Consider the following 17910-nt stretch of genomic DNA (forward strand, 5'->3'; position numbering starts at 1 on the left):
TAGAGAGCTGCCGAAACTGACATAAACCCTGAGTGAACTCTGAGCTCATACGCCGCCTCTGAGCTTCTCTCCAGAATCGAAGCCACACCAAGAACGTGGAGCCGGCACCGCTTGCCCCCACAGACCAGGCCTGTGTTGGCATCCGCACGCATGGAATAAGAGTTGAAAAGAGGACGGAATGGCATATAGAAATGCCATTACTGATATGCCTCTCGCAACTCATTAAAATGAGAGAGATCAATAGGAGTTCAGTCATCTGGATCTCTGACTTTAGCTTAGGTGTGCGTTGAGAACTATTCATGCATAGCTGACAGTCTGATGTATAGTCTGTGAGGTTGGACAGCTTACCGCATTGTCCTGCTAGATAGAGTGATGAAATATAACAGGATCTTGCATGTATAACCCAATACAGGTTTATATATTAAAAAAACAGATCAAAAGAATGTTTTAGTGTAAATTAAGGAAAATACATCAAATCACAAATAAATGAAAATATAAAGTTTGTCTTTTTTTTTTTTTTTTTTTACCAGAATAGGCATTGAAGAACAAATGTTTTAAATGTAAAATAAGTAGGTAGATAAAAAATAAATAAATAAAATGACAGGCACATAAAATTATATTTCAAACAAATAAAAAAATATATAAAATTAATTAAAGTATTAATGCAATACAAATACTATTAACATAACAGTTAACATATCTAGTTCTCAAATATTTCTTTGTTCATGTAATGTTTACTTTCTGGTTTTATAATACCAGAAATAATTATAAATATGTACAAAAATGGATGTTCCTGATTTTGTGAAACTGCACGTTTCATAGAAATCATGCTTAATTGCAACAAAATTGTTTGAATATTATCAAAAGTATTGATCATATAACAGTTCATAACGCCTAAATATGCGATGTCTCTGTAAAGCCTAGAATGTATCTTTATACAAAGCTTTGATAGAAATTGGGTATGCTATTTCCCTTCACAGAACTGGGTCCTAGAAAAACTATATTTTTGGTTATCCAAACATTTGTGCCCATCACAAACCACACTGACTAGCCATAAGCGCTGCTTTAACCTCTTTAGTGTCAATCATTTATTTGTGTGTTCATACTTCCTACAGTTTAATTTGTGAAAATGCAGGTAGTCTAAATAAGTAGACAATATAAAACAAACCACACGAGAGCGATTAAAACAGACCCATTCTTCAGATGTGCAGCAGTTAGCCACCACAGTAACCAATAACTAACTTTTTTACATTTGATACCTAGACGCTTTGAATATCTGGCTATTTCTGAGCAAGACTCAGCTTTAAAGCATATGTAGGGAAATTGCAGTCAGATATGACATAATGGAGTGTTTTGAATAATTACTGTAGTCTAAGGAGGTGTTATTGGCTAAAGAGTTGCCAAATTAAATTCATTATTGTCCCCCTGCATCAAGTTGTTTATTGTAATGATGATGGAGCCCTAGCCCATGTGGATTACACATGTGGTCCATCTCGAGCTCTGTTCTCTCTTAGTTTGAAGTCAAGAGCGGGCATACACCTCTTTCATCACACGACGTTCTCCTCACAGCTATCATTTGGACACAGCTTTCTCTAAAACATTGTTGATTATAAAAGTCTGTGACGAGCACAGAAACAGACCGGACACTTTTCGTTCGACTCGGTTTAAGGATTAGAGCAGTATCAATGGTTTCGCTGCTGAGGCTGATGTTCGAGCTTGATGTTTTTAATTTCTTTTAAATCTTGGTTATGATTTCCATATTTTTGGTGCTTTTATTTGGCATGATTCACAGTGCATGCTGGGTAACTGCCCTTCTGCATTTGCTTGCTCAGTTTGTGCACATGTTTTGTTTGATTTCACCTTATAGTACGTAACATTGTGTTGTAGCCCAAGTGTTCTCTTCACTGTGTGTTGTTTACAGTATAGTGTTGTTAGTGTGTGTACTTTAAGTTGAAGACATCTTAAGTGTGTAGATTTTAAGTTGTGTTTTCCACCGATATTTAAGCAATAGTTTTTGTTCTTTATAAAATGCTGCGGGAGGTTTTCATACAAATTATTTATACTATTTTTAATCAGTTTTTATATATATATAATTTTTCAGTTTTTGAGCATTAGTGTGATTATACAGTCATAAAGAAGTTTTAAATAGAGTGCCAGAAATGTCAACAGACAAATAAATGAAAAGCATTCATGTTTTCCATTTTCAAGGTCTTCTTTAAAGGCGCACTCAGTAATTAGAGTAAAATGTTTGATGTACGTTCAGGTTAAAGACTCTTATCAGTAGGCCTCATGAAGGCTCATATTAACATCACATGACCAGCTAAATGCTAACTTTATCACTTTCTTGTTATAAGGCACTTAAAAAAAACAAAAAAACAACTGCTGCCATGTATCAGTTGTTCTGTTCAATATTAATATTTTTGTTGAATATGTTAATATTGCTATTATTATATTATTATTATTATTATAATTTTATTTAATTTTTAGATTTCATTAGTGAATAAAAAGTTCACAAAAGTTCATTTGGGGTTTTACTGACCTTATGTATTACTGAGTGCACTTTAATGCAAGCACAGAAATAGTTATCAACGTTTAAGCATCCCGTAATGACCTTAGTCTTTTCTGATACTCTTTTGTGTGGCTATACATCTTGTATTGCTTTCATTGCCGGTACCATAAACTTGAAGTGGGGAGAAAAAAAGCTAAACACCCCGCAGTGGTGAAACACAATCAGTAGCTCAGTCACGCACCACTGATAGCTCATCCAAACATGGAGACAAGATGTCTGACATAAGCCGAGAGACAGAGTGTATTTGTATCTATGCCAGAGAAAGCGAGAAAGTGAGAGCATTGTCATCCAAAACTCTTCTTTAACTAAAGCTCTCAAACGGGTATTTTTGAAATTGGAAAACATGAATAATGTGTCTCTCATCAAGCCACCCTTTGCCAGACACCGTTGGCTTTACACCAAGCCATCAACTCAACAGAGTCTTCTCATCCCAGGACAGTCATGCGTGCAATTACTACCACTCATTAAATACAAGAGGCCAGATCTGTGAAGATCATTATGTGTGATAGCATCCAGACACTGTACCCATAAAGCCTCCCTTTGCGTCCCTCCGGCAAACAGATCCGCTTAATGTTTGCCCTCGATCTGAGCACAAATAAGCACCTTTCCTACAGATGAGAGTGTACAGGCACATACACCCAGTTACAATTAAGGTCAGCAACCCCTGTTCTTTGTAAACTCATGAGCACATCATGTCTGCTGAGGGAAGAGAGAGTTAGTTTGGACAGATTTAGATTGATGACCGTGCGTGGTTAAAGCTCTTGAGACTTTGACCACAGCAGTATTGGAGTAATCCAGCATGGGAAGTGAAGTGATCCATAAAACCCCATGGCTAAAGCTCAACTCTTTAACATCCTGTTGCATAGAAGCCCTGCTTGACAAATAAAGCATTGTTATTGTTCTGCAACAGTAATAGAAGTGGCCATTAAGTTGTTAAGATAGTAATGATGGGCTGTAATCTTTTATACGATTCAGATCATTGCAGACATGATAAAACTCTTGAGAACAACTTTGGTGTGTAATTTAAAATACATTAGTGTGTAGCTTGGTATATAGTTTAAAGGCTTAAAAACGCAGCCTTCAGTTGAGGGGGTTTTTCAGTGATTCTTTCTGCAGGTTACATTCCTGCGCCAGTAGGTGGAGACACTTTTTTTAGTCATTGAATCCTTTACTCGATAGATTCGTTCAAACAGTAACACTTTACAATAAGGTGTCATTTGTTAACATTTGTTACTGTATTAACTAACATAAACAAACATTACACTATTCATTATTTGTTGCTCATTAGTTCAGTGCGTTACCTAATGTTAACAAACACAACACGTGATTTTAATAATGCATTAAGTAGTGCTACATTTACCATTTAACTAAGACTATTAAATGGTATAGAAGTATTGTTAATTCTTAGTTTGTTTACTAATGTTGTTACCCAGTGTTAACTTATGAACCTTATTTTAAAGTGTTGATGTTCAAAGACTACACACTACTGATTTAAGAAAAAATTATTTCTGAGGAAATTTAACAGAATGAGAGTTTTCACGAATCCATTACTTAAAGTACAGTTTTGTTTAAAAATACAGTGCAAGTCACAGAATAACTGTAAAATGGATTTGTTCAAAAACATTGATTCATTCAGAAATGATGAAATGATTTAATCAATGACTCAACCAACTTAATTATTAACATAATTGTTGTACATCGCTTGTTCAGCGTTTATTTTTATTGGCTATGCAAACATATACAACTGACTCTGTTGAATATGAAATGTATGTTGCTCAATGTGAAGTAATTTATTTGTTGTACTGTTGTAAAAACAACGGCAACATTTAGTCGAATTTTTTGTATCCTTTAGCTTTATCTAATACATCACAGGAGCGCTGTTCGAGTGCTGCTGATAAAGCCGAAAGATGTCAAGGCGGCTCACTACTAGGTTTTGGAACAGCTCTAGAGTATGAAACTAGATCTTACTATGGAGGCAGAATAAATGAGCCCCAGAAGACCGTGACCTCTGGAACAATCCAGTTGAGTCTGTTTGTTTGTTCCATCTGATATATTGCAAGTTTTTCATTCGGTGCCTGTCCGAGAAGTCACGGTTAGAGTTCACGGCAGCCACAGATCCAAAACAATTTAAGCGCTTTTGACAGGGGTTCCGATGCTTGTCAGTTAGCATTGACGTACATGTCAACATGCGTCCTAGCACAGGGGTGGTTTGGCTACAGAGACACGGCTTATTAAGAACATTTGACAATCCAACATTAAAACGTAAGATTCGATTTTGTTTGTCCTGAAAAGTTCAAAGCGCTTCGTTTAATGTTTTAAACCATGTTTATAAATATGAGGTAAAGCAACATGTGCTGTTATGACTGTAACAGACAGTAAATATTCGAAAGCCACAACATTTAATGTTTTCAAGACATTTTTGGTTATTATGACTTTATGCTCCTTTTTAGGATATGCCAGAGTTTAGTTTTATTTTATGTTGCACTCTTCAGCTGAATTTTCCCCCTTACAGGCACATTGTGGTCTGTGGTCATATCACTCTCGAAAGTGTTTCCAACTTCCTTAAAGACTTCCTACACAAGGACAGGGATGATGTCAATGTAGAAATTGTTTTTCTTCATAAGTAAGTACAATTCCCTTTGGAATACTTTTTATAATCTTGACGGAGCCTTTCCGCACCGTAAAGAATATAATGACTGCATGTTACTAAGAAAAACACATAAATCAAATAGAGTTGCCTGTTTTTATATAACAAAGAGATCAGCCAGTAAGTTGTTTTGGCATTCTTTTGTTAGCCGCCAGTTTCTGTAAACTTAAAGTAATAACCCAAAAAATGGAAATTACAGCATATTTTTCTCATCCAGAAGCCATCCTAGGTGTATATGACTTTCTTCTTTCAGACGAACACACATTCTTAAGAAAATGTATCCAGGCTCTTAGAAGCTTGGTGATGCTCGTGGATGCCAGCCATTGTTTTGAAGCTCCGTAAATCGGCTATATCCGACCAGTAATACATGCAGTGTAAAACTAAGCTGTACGCCTTTGGGGGGTTATCCCACGTCCTCTGAAGCAGATCGATGGGTTTTTGTAACAAAAATATTTCTAGTTTTAAAATGATTCTTGGCTGACTACTGACGATGGATCAAACGTCATACGTCGAGCCAAGAAGCCAGAATACATTTTTTTTTAAATCTCAGGCTGTGCTCGTCTGAAAGAAGAAAGTCATGTACATCTAGGATGACGTCAGGGTGGGGAAAATACGGGGTAATTTTCATTTTTTGGGTGAACTATTCCTTTAAAGCATCATGAAAATTCTTTATTAGTAACACGCTGACTTTCTTTTTATTTATTTATTTATTTTTTTCCCAAACTCTAGTATTTCCCCTAATCTTGAGCTGGAAGCCTTGTTCAAACGTCACTTCACTCAGGTGGAATTTTATCAAGGATCGGTCCTCAACCCACATGATCTAGCAAGAGTAAAGGTAACCTTAAAAAAAACTTTGATCTGACAATTTAATAATCGGCATACAGATACACAGTTGTAGAGAGATTGTAGATAATGATGTTGGTAGATGTTTTGATGCTGTTCTGAACACGGAGGCATCACCTCTTCTTTTTCATCTTGTACAGATCGAGTCAGCGGACGCCTGCTTGATTCTTGCGAACAAATACTGTGCAGACCCCGATGCCGAAGATGCTTCTAATATCATGAGGTCAGTTCGGTGAAGGGTGGCGTTTGCCATCAACACATTTGAACACATCTTATTTTAATGTTAGCGGGCAGCATCATGCATTCACTAGGGACATCCTACTGTGAAAAAGATGTATTGAAAGCCGATGTCTTTCACCCTCCCGTGCTGTTAAAGGAAGGTGTGAATGGGATACTCGGCATCTCGGGTCAGATTCACACATGTTCTACCTGGACACAGATGAAAGCAGCCAGGAGGAATTTCCTTTGGGACAGAGTCAAGTAATACTGCTCTGAAAAAGTGTGTGAAGTGAGGGCAAACATATTTCCCTTCCTCCTTTCATGCTGGAGATGTTCTTTAGCCATGAGTAACGCACAGAATTGCACCCAGGCCGGACTGTTTGGAAAATGAAATATTAATTTAGGCAGGTCTCGGAGTGCTCTCTTGAACTAATGTGTTATAGAACAGCTTAATATGGAAATAAATTCTGCACCTCTCTTACGAGACTGGAGAGAAATCCAGGCTGGATTTCATAGGGAAATCGCACTGTTCCGCTACATATCACAGGCTCCTCTATGGAAATGAAAGATTCATTTACTTTTTATTCATTCAGCAGATGCTTGATTTAATACAAAGTGACTTACGATGGTGAATTCTGGGACGGTCCTCCTGGAGGTTAAAGGTGCATTTAGTAGGTTTTTGTTTACATGAGGGAGAGACTTGCTCCATGATAGAATAAAACAGATTTTTCTTAAGATTAATATGTCTAGAGTATGTCTTCATCTCATGTGGGTGTACATCATTTTAATGATGTTTCTCAAAAGTGTTGTTTATATACTACCGTTCAAATGTTTTAGGTCAGTACGAAAGAAGTAATCGTTTGATTTAGCCAGGATGCATTAAACTGCCAAAAAGAAATTAAATGTTTAAAAAAATAAATGTATTTAGTTTCCACAAAAAAATTATTTTGTGTATCTTACAACAGAACATGATCGCTTTTAATATTTTACAGTTGTAATATTTTACAGCACTATTGGTTTTGACTATTGTTTTTAATTTTATAAATGTGAACATAAGACACTTTGAAGAATTTTACTTTTAATTAATTACTGAATGCACCTTTAAGACAAATGTCATGCTTCTAAAGAAAACAAACCAAGTTGAAGATGTATATATACCTTTTTTTCCCCCTGCAAATGCTGTTTTATATTGGCTTTAAATGTAAATTACTGCTTTTTCTTTTTGCAGAGTAATATCTATCAAGAACTACCATCCAAAGATTAGAATAATCACACAAATGTTGCAGTACCACAACAAGGTAGGATGTGATCTCTTCTGTTGTTGTCAACAATAAAATGATCAAGACCTAAAAAGAAGGAATACAAATAATGTATAAAGAGGCTATAAAAGTAATAAAAAAAAAACTGACATTTGACAGATAAACATGTAAAATATGAGAACAGACCCCTCAGCTGTCCACGACAAACAAGAATTTGATAAATTCACAGGAATCAAATACAGTGCATATTTTCCCCCTTCAATTTTTATCCCCTATTACAGCTAGATGAACGCAGCTTTGTATTCACCAGGGAGCGCAGGAACAGGAGATGGATGTTAATGACTTGATGGATGTTTTTTGTTCATGGGACAGTTCACTCGAGAGCAATTGAATGTCAGCTGTAGACAACTGTTTTAGAGGACTGTCAGCAAACCCGCTGTGCTAGCAATGAGATATGAAATAGTGACGTGCTACTGTTATGAGATTTGCGTTATCAGTTTGACAGATTTATGTAATCTAACTAGGTAGGAGAGACCGTGGACTGTTGTAACATGCTTTTGTTTTGACAGTGTTTTCCAATGTACGTTTCAAACCTTAAAATAATATAGAATAAGTTCATGTTTACCTGCTACAAATTAGTTTTGATCTCCCACTTCTCCTTAATCTGTAAAAACTGCATTGATTTTCACTTTTTCTTTTTTTTTTTTTTTTTTTTTGCTAGTGTTTTCATTACTGCACTTGTTAGACTTCTCAGCAGGGGACATTGTTAACTTCCCCCTGTCTCGTCCCGTGTGTCCTCAGGCCCATCTGCTAAACATTCCCAGCTGGAACTGGAAGGAGGGTGATGATGCGATCTGCCTGGCCGAGCTGAAGGCAGGCTTCATAGCCCAGAGCTGCCTGGCACAGGGCCTGTCCACCATGCTCGCCAACCTCTTCTCCATGAGGTCATATATCAAGGTACTGTCAGCCCGTCTTGGGCTTTGCTAAAACCCATAGAGTAGAATCAGCCTCCATCCCCACTTCAGCTCAATCACCAGAGCCATTATGGTATGGAGTAAATCATCTTCTGAGCCTGCCGGTCTCATTTGGGACCTACTCGGGACGGCAACACAGCATTGCCGCTGCCATTATGAGGTAATTTATATGAGTCAATGGCATGGTGGAAGTGAGGATGTAAATTAGTGGTTTTTCCTCTCGCTGAATTTACTGTCCTCCTGCGTGCCGATAGAGCAGGGAAATGCGAACCATGTGCCTGTTTCATAGTCAATGAACAGCACCCCAAAGCCATCTTTATTTATCGTCCAGCTGAACCAGACTGCTCAGAGCCGTACGGATCGCTCTTTTTAAGAAAACACTAAATAAAACGGTCTGAGGCCTGAATGGCTTGCAGTGAGGTGGTGGGTTATTATCAGGTGGTTGAGATTTGGACGGAGCCCTTTGGAAAAACGATGAGATCAAGAGAGAGCGTGAGTGTGCGATCAGACTGAAGAATTTCGCAGAGATTGTAAAACTTATTCTAAAATCCGCAAGGGGCTATATTTTTCTCTCTTTGATTTTTTTTCAAGGCTGCGTAGGCTTTCGACATGGAGAGCAGCATTCTCTTGTCATAAAGAGATGAGGAATGACTTTATAATGACTGTTTAAATGTGGCATGTGCGGAAACATCTGCAGGGCACATCACTCTTCTCATAAAAATGCAGAGGAGAGACAGCCTAGACCACCCATGCCAGAGTACAGCATACAACACAACATAACACAACACACATCTAACCTCTCAGGCCAATGTCCATGCTTACAGAAAATACCATGGTAACGCTAAAAACACTTTCTATGACTCAAACAGGGCATCTGTTAGGGTGAAGAGGAAAGCGTATGAGTTTTGTTTAAAATGTCAGTCGTCTCTTAATGAATGTGATGAACAGAGACAAAAAAACAGAACAATACTGAAAAAAAAGTTAAAGGTATCGTTCATCCAAATATTACAATTCTGTCATTAATTACTCGCCCTCACATTGTTCCAAACCTGTGAGACCTTTGTTTATCTTCAGAAAACAAATTAAGGTATGGACCGATGAACCAGGTTGAACCACTGATTTCATGGACTATTTAAATGATGTCCTTAGTCATTTTTTTGGGCCTTGAATGTGATAGTTGTGTTACTGTGTGTGCAGGATCAAAAAGCTCTCAAAATTCATCTTTAAGATCTTAATGTGTATTCAGAACTTGAACACAATATTAGGTTGAGCAATTAATGACGTATAATCCTTTTAACTTCAATTGTAAACCATAACAAAACCAAATCTCAGTCTAACATTTCTTGTGTTTGTGTGTATAGACTCAAACAGCACAGGTGTTTTTGTACAGGCTTTCTTCTGAAATATCTTCAGTCAGTTTCCATCAAGAATTTCACATTAGGCCCAGTGATACCCCAAATAAGACAACACAGACAATGTGTGAGATTGTAAGGCGTTCTGTCTGCTAGAGGAGCGGGGTTCGAGAGGGCCGATTTGACTGATTTCAGTGGGCATTCAGGAAGGGTGTTACCGAGAGGTGTTAATGAGACCCACAACCCAAGGACAGACACATTCACGCAGCCACAAACCCATTTGCATTATGCCTGTTGTTCTAACTTTAATTCTCAGATGTGCTGTGCCGTTAAGCTACAAATAAAACCGCAAGAGCGTTCAGCCTGAATCTTTTATCTGGTCTCTTCAGGTTTAACAAAAAAGCAGTAAGCAGAAGGCTTTTGAATCGGGCTCTCTAGAGACTGGAGAAAATAATTGTTCAGTGGGTGCGAAGGAACACGCCCGTAACACTTACATCAGCTCTGACAGGCAGGGCGCAAACGTGCAGGGTAATTTAAGGAGCCAACGGTAAATGGCTGCCATCTCTTTAGGACTAAATGACAAAACTCTACCCATTAGTGCCGCCTAAAGATGCCTGCCCAGAATGCAAGTGCTCTTAGACTGGCAGTGGGAAAGGGAGTCGGGCCTGGCTTTGAAAGCGTCTCTCTTGACTGTCTGTCAGACAGACGTTGGCTGGGCGAGATGGCTGACTAATGGCAGAGTGTTTGCCTAATAGCCCCGCTGCTTATCACAGCCCCACCCTCTCCACATCCTGAGACGCATGTAATGAGAGGATGATGAAGAGACCAGCTGTGAGCTCAGACACGGGAATATGCCTGGCCTTTATTCTCCAAATCTCACAAAGGTTGAAATGTTACGGGTGTGAAAAAATGATAGAGCAGCTTCAAACGAGTATGCTGTTAAGCTGGCATGTTTAAACTGTGTTTTGAACGAATGGGGCTTATGATACGAGATGCACAATGCATCTTTGTAGTTTTCCACCTTAGTCAGGCTAGATGTTATATTTAATTTGATGCACAGGAAAACGAGCTGTTTTTCCACTTGAATAGTTTTGGAAAAACATGTTCGTTAATGGATAGTTTACCCAAAAACAGTTGTCATTTATTTCACCTCATGTCATTCCAAACCCATAAGGTTCTTTTTTTATGAAACCCAAAGATTTCAGTAACTCCGCTGGAAAACCATTACACCAAAACTTGAAAAAGTTGATAATGGGATTGTAAAATCAATCCATATTCATCAAGCAATTTAATCCAAATTGTCTGAGCAGACCTAATGACTTTTTATGAAATGCTGATTAATTTAGGCTTTTATTCACATCAACACACATACATGGGCTACATCAGATATGGTAAACAAGCCTCATAGATTTTTGTGCATCAAACAAGCTTATTTGGCTTTTCACTTACTATAATTGATGAGCTTTGACCAGAGATTCATGTGAATGATCAGTTCAAGCAAACAATTTTATGAAAAGACGAAATTTTTTATATAATATAAAACAATTGTGCCTCCTTTGAAAGATTGGATTAAAAAAGTTCTCTTATGATATATTTATTGTTTGTGAATATTTATGGTATGTAAATAGATTTTTAATACATACATAACATCACTAAAAATGTCATTAAAATATCTCCATTGATATGAACAAAGGTTTTATGGGTTCTATATAATTGTCTTGAGGCGTTTTTGTAATGTTTAGATGTTCTGATTGCTATCTATCAGTTTCCATCAAATTAAATGGTGTGCTTCCTCACTGTGTGTATCTGAATCCAACCGTTTTCGCTGTGCAGATCGAAGAGGACACGTGGCAGAAGTATTATCTGGAAGGAGTGGCCAATGAAATGTACACAGAGTACCTGTCCAGTGCCTTTGTCGGGCTTTCATTTCCTACAGTTTGTGAGTAAGTATGCTTTTGCTCTAAAGCATAGGAGCTTTACACCACGCCATTACTCTGCACAAACACACTGTTGTAAGTATCATAAAGGCTCTCATAAATTCTTGCCTTTTTTTTATATATACTGCAGAATTTACTGCAAACCTGAACTATCACATGCTCAGATGTGGTATAACACAATTCGGTGTTAAGCAATTTGTTTGTTCACACTGAATGTGAAACTGTTGCGTGACGCAGTCACAGCAAGTTGGCGCATATTTTATATTTAATGTGAAGCAAGATTTTGAACCAATGACATTTCACGCTAACAGACTCTTCTGATCGCAGTAGATCAACATTAAATCGTTTTTAAAGGCCAATTCAGTTTCTCATGAATTTAAATTGCTGACTGATGACTACTAGACATTAAATGTCTGTTTTACGTTTCAGGTTGTGCTATGTGAAGCTCAAGTTGTTGTTGATCGCTGTCGAGTACAAGTCCGAGCAGAGGGAAAGCAGGTTTGTTGCCCTTCTCTCTTCAACTCCACCATTCACAATACACTGACCGAAGAGGGACAAAGCAGTTGTGTCCCTCCTAGGTCCTACAGACTCCCTACAGTACAGTTATCCTTCTTTACTTGCTAGATATTATGTTGTAAGAAAAGGCTGACAGGTTTTCATCATTAAATCTCTCTGCAAGTAATCTAATCTGGTTTCAAATTGAAATCGCTCTCATTGAGGCAGCAGCATGTTACGTTCTTGGAGGAAGTTCGCATCAGCTCGACTCTCACAGCATCACAGTTGCCGATCACTGTTTGTAAGAGTCACTGTGAAGCCAAAGAGCCACGACATCTGCTCAGACTCACTGTGCTGTATTGATGAGGGTTTACTCTCCGAGTAAAGAGCCTTCTATCAATAGCACTTTTGTGGCATTCTGTTAAGTGACCCATTGGAACTAATAACATGAAGTACTCTGTCTCAGTAACTTTGACTTTGCCAAATCCCACCACCCCTTCCCACATCCACAACCTGTGTTCCAATGTTTCTGTACACTGTAACTCTTACTAATACATTTTTGTGTACACAGTGTGTACTAATGAGTGTGGTTAAGGACACAAGTTGGCCTGAAAACACGCGCACAGAAATATCAGCCAGAAGACCTGGTTATGCTTCTTCCTTTTTTCTTTTTCTTTTTTTTTTTTTTTTTTTTAAATAGGGATGGGCGGTATGATAGTATATATCATGGGCCACTGGAAATGTGTTCACTGTTTAATTCACAGTAGATAAATATATTGGCTAGTATATGTTTTTTGTTGTTGTTTTAGTTTTTTTTTTAGTTTTTTATACAGATGTAGAATTTTCTACAGAATCCCAATGATTGTTTGGCACATTTTAGTATTTCAATGTGGCTTATCCAGTCAGTTGAGTCTTAATTGTGCTTTTTATAATATTAGTTTTATAGTTTTGAATCTTTTTTTTTTTTCAGCAATGGTTAAATATGAATAATCTGATCGTTTAGGTTTTTTCATGTAAATTATGGTTAAAATTATCAAATGAGATGAATTGTTTCTCTTGTGAAGTATTTAGTTCTCTGGTTATTTTTAACATCTGGTTATGTAAAATAAAAATATTTAATGGTTAATATATACCAATACAATATTAAAAACGAGTCATGCTGCGATATAAGATTTTGCCCATATTGCCCACCACTACCAGGTTTTGTCATATTGTCTCTCAAAGAGTTGTGTCTTTAGAACAGTTATGAAGTAGCTTTCTTCTTTTTTCACTCTTTTTAAATCGCGTGCTAAAAAAGTAAGACAGAACCTCGTTTTTCCCCAGTATCACATAAAAGTGCCACTCATGTCCAGTATTCTCGGTGCCAACACGCAACGACTGTAAAACAAAAGTTATTTTTTACTGTCACTCGGTGTGATACAGTTCATATAATTTGATTACTTTGTAATGGATGGCTGTTAAACTTTGGTTAATAACTTTGCCATACCCCACAATGGCAAAACGTTTAGAGGGCACAACATAATCTTTTAGCATAACTCTCAATTTGGTGTCCTGGGCTGGTCTAAACTTGGAAGCACACTTTGGGATTTAGACCATAACTTTTCCTTTGTAGGCCGGACAAGTTAACCAATCTGAAGTGTGTTTTGTCATGGTAAAAGTGACTGTTTTGCCCTCTACTTTTTAATTTTTTCTACTTTTTTTCATTTCCTGACTGTGCAGATACAGATGACTGACACCTCGCCTCCTTTTTTCCAAGTCTATGTTTGATTTATAATGTTTTCTTGTTGTTTGCAGAAGCAGAAAGCGGTATGCCCTCTTCATTATCTCACCCCTCTACACTTTAGATCAACTGTGGGAGAAAAGCTTAAGGATATTGTACCACCTCCCTCTCAAAAATGGCCAAAATCTCTCGCTATCTCTCTTATTGTGATTCTCTTTGTGCTTAATGCACTAACTTCTTTGCAGGCAGAGAGAGTAGTTGCTATTGTTCGATTCACTCGTTTCTTCGTATGTGCTGTTCACACATCAACAGCGTTAATCCACTCCATGTTCATTCATCTCTGGTTTTTGTTCTCAACTTCCTCTCTTCTCCTTTCCTTTTTTTTTACCCTCTTTGATTATTTTTCAGTGTTCATCAGCTGCAAATCATTTCTGCCCGTGTCTTTTTCAGCGTTGTGCTCTCCATGCGAACAGTACTTCATGTTTTTTTTTGTTTTTTTCCACTTATTTCGTAATGCACCTAATAGGAAAACAGCTGCATTATATATCAAAAAAAACTAGTGTATGTCCATTAAGAACTGATGTGTCCCAATATGGCAAGTTTTACTTCACACAGTATTAAACGCTTAACACAGATTGGTTAGTAAAGGCCACACTATTCATGGCGACCATCTTTGCCTTTTCTGTCATTACCACTTTAACACTGTATTTGCGTTTGTGTGTCTTTGTGTGTGTGTGTGTGTGTGTGTGTGTGTGAAAGAGTGTGATTTGTATATATGTGTATGTGTGTGTGTGATGTTGATTCTGTTGAGTGTGAGTGTGTGTGTGTGACTGAACAGTCAGTCTGTTTGTCAGTGTTTGTCTGGAACAGACGTTCATCATGTCCCCAAATGCCTGTGCGTCTCTGAGTAGATGTTTATGAAGTGAGGTCACTTCCTGTCAGTTTGGTGTTCTATACAACAATCCAACTGCACAGAAGTTACTGCAACAGTTTGCATCTACGTGCCGCTGTGCGGTGGCTGCACCTGCTCTCTTTTAAACGTACCCTTGATTGTGACGCTTTTAGTAACCGCATGCCCGTATGCTCTGTCATGTGATGTGTGATGCTTTGTTTCCCATAATATGAGGTTTGGTATGAATGGAAGCCTACATTTTGCATGCAATCGGTCGAAGAGCGGCCCATTGCATTAGGCTTCAGTACGATTTAGTGTCAAGCGGGGCGAAAATCTCAAATTTGGGGAGCAATGTGTGTGAATATGTCAGTGAATGAGTCTGTTTGTATTCATCTTCTGAACGGCATGCCAAATGTGCTGCTTCTCGCTAAGGGGGCTATTTAATCAGATGTAAAGCTCAGTGATAAATAATCCAGCACAATGATTTCGAGCAAGACAGAGCGCTTTTGACGTTTTCATTAACTGACCAGCCAACTTCCGCTTTATGATGGATTAAATCCCCCTCTTTTGGCCTTCATTTTTGATTAAGTGGTTATTTGACGAGCCCAGAGGAAAGGATTTTGATAGACTGCACGTATCAAATGTTATTAAACTGTATGGATTTTTTAGAGCCAGTTATGCTGGCCACAATTTCGAGTTTGGAATAATAGGATGTCTTTCATGTACCTTTCCCTTTCTTCTGGGCTCTCTGGCCTTGATGCTCTAGTCAGGCTGGGCATTTGTTAAGTGTTGCAGCAACCACTCAATTCATTGATGATTCCTAACAACCGGCAACCATTGATGGCTGTGTTGTGTCGTCTCTGTCTAATTAATGGGGAATGATACAGTGGTTCAGTAGTGGCTCTGTCTACACTGCTGAACCTCTACAGTTACAAACCAGACTCTCCCAAATATCTGGCATTGGATTCGTGAACATCAAAAATTCCTTGCCCACCAAGGGAAGTCCTAAAAGACACTGACAGGGCTTGCTTAATTTTGAAAGCGACTGGTATTTGTTCACAATACAGTAGCTTGGGATCGCGAGGAGCCAAAACTCAAAGCAAAGGTTGCGTTAACCAGAACAATTGTACTGAGCTTTGCAAAATGCTGTGTAATTTTGACAGTAAAAGACGACATTACAAAGAAACAGTAAAGATGTTTAGACTGTTGCAATTTTTTAGAAAAAATAAACATTTACAATAATATTTTGCAAAATTAATAATTTAAATAATAAGAAAAAATAGCAGGATTATATGGCATGCAGTATGTCATACCTATATATAAAAGTCAGTAAAGTTGCTCAATAAAAATATAAAATAACATGTACATATCAGTCTGTCAGAGTGCCATATGCTGATTATTGGTGGCACAACCTCTGCCTCAGTGCTTATTTTTACTTTGGTTTAACAACAACAATAAAATTAATGACCATGGCTTATTAGCTGATGCTTGAAATGTAATGGTAGCAATATTTATGAAATGATTTCTGGAATTCCGCTTTCTTGTTTGCGCAGTAGCAACTTCAAGAAAAACTGCATGGCTTGTGTTGGCTTAGTTATGCTGTTGCCGCAGATCCAGAGACCCGGATGCACCTGAACTCTTGGTGGGCTGGTCATTCCCTTGCTTTCCTCCACACTAAAGAAGGAGTTAAATTGCGCTTCTGTGTGGTGATAGACCTCACACCATGAGTTTCTGAAGGCCTGTCCACCAGAACGCCTAGACTGTTTCTGCCCCAATTTTAATTCTTTCTTTTATCTCATCACCTAGACGATTCAATCTAAGACCATCATAAAAAAAAAAAAGAATTAAAATGGGCAAGTCATTCTGTTGTGTACTGTACTGTATTTGTGTGAAACCAAGTGGCCTAAGCAGTATTTTTGAACACGTCCCTTTCCTGCAGTATTTTATGAGTACTAAAGTTCAATTTCAGTATCAAAATTTGATGCAGTATATGCATGTTTTCTCATCAGTCTTCTTAACAAGGTCCAAAACCACGTGTACCATTCCTCTTGATTAGAGCGTTTGAATGTGCAAGATTGATTTTCATGTTGATGACAATGACTCTTTTTCTGACTGAACAGTATTCTGATCAACCCGGAAATCACGTTAAGATGCAGGAGGGGACACTGGGATTCTTTATCGCCAGTGATGCCAAAGAGGTCAAAAGGTAATCATCTCCGAAAGTTGTCAAAATAACTTGCTCTTGTATTTCATTTTTCATTCTGAAATGTGAATGGCACATTTGAATCAGAATGTTCAATTCTTTACTGTCTTTCTTCAGAGCATTTTTCTACTGCAAAGCATGTCATGATGACATCACAGATCCCAAAAGGATTAAAAAGTGTGGCTGCAAGAGAAGTAAGTACACCCGACCATCCCTCGCCTCATGTCTGAACGGAAAGTGTCCGCCAACTCTTTTCACTTTGTAGGGCACTGCTATGTTGTGTAACATGTCAGATATTGTTGTTTCTCTTGGGTCTCTCTTTTTTTCTTTTCTTTTTGTTTTAAGTTACACATTGTAAATAAAATAATAGGCTCATGTCAGGCTAAAAAAGAAACACTTGCAAGGCAGCAAACAAGCAATGCTTAAAGTTCAGATTTTTTTCCAAGTTCACAGTTGTGCTTTTCTATTCACATGCTATTTGCCAAAAGCAGTTCACATGTCACATTACAATGAACTTATTAGAAACAACTGTAGTGCTGACAATTTAAACAATGAAAAAAACTATTTCACCCTTTTTTCTTTTTCAGCTACTTGAAACAGCAGGTCTTTTCGCATTCTTTTAAATGAACACTGTGACGCACTACTCATTTGATGATAGTCATGTGCTGCTATAACTGATTAGATACACTACCATTCAAATAGATCAAAGAAATTATTGCTTTTATTCAGAAAAAAGGTGACTTGCACATAGAAAAAAAACTTACTAATTTAATAATTATAAAATATGAAGTAGCAAAATT

The 17910-nt window shown here is 37.7% G+C and overlaps 1 protein-coding gene across 1 annotated transcript in view; it reads left to right on the forward strand.

Annotated features, from left to right (window-relative positions):
• Positions 1–15909, forward strand: part of LOC122356635 (calcium-activated potassium channel subunit alpha-1-like) — a 159468-nt gene extending 143559 nt beyond the window's left edge. Inside the window, exons 10-17 of the mRNA XM_043255571.1 lie at positions 5082–5192; positions 5946–6051; positions 6200–6282; positions 7507–7576; positions 8339–8494; positions 11697–11806; positions 12230–12298; positions 14090–15909. Of these exons, the coding sequence (XP_043111506.1) occupies positions 5082–5192; positions 5946–6051; positions 6200–6282; positions 7507–7576; positions 8339–8494; positions 11697–11806; positions 12230–12298; positions 14090–14225 (841 nt within the window). The 3' untranslated portion in view covers positions 14226–15909. The remainder of the gene's footprint in view (positions 1–5081; positions 5193–5945; positions 6052–6199; positions 6283–7506; positions 7577–8338; positions 8495–11696; positions 11807–12229; positions 12299–14089) is intronic.
• Positions 15910–17910: the final 2001 nt, after the last annotated feature.

Source organism: Puntigrus tetrazona, chromosome 13, assembly GCF_018831695.1.
Source record: "Puntigrus tetrazona isolate hp1 chromosome 13, ASM1883169v1, whole genome shotgun sequence".
Lineage (NCBI taxonomy): Eukaryota > Metazoa > Chordata > Actinopteri > Cypriniformes > Cyprinidae > Puntigrus > Puntigrus tetrazona.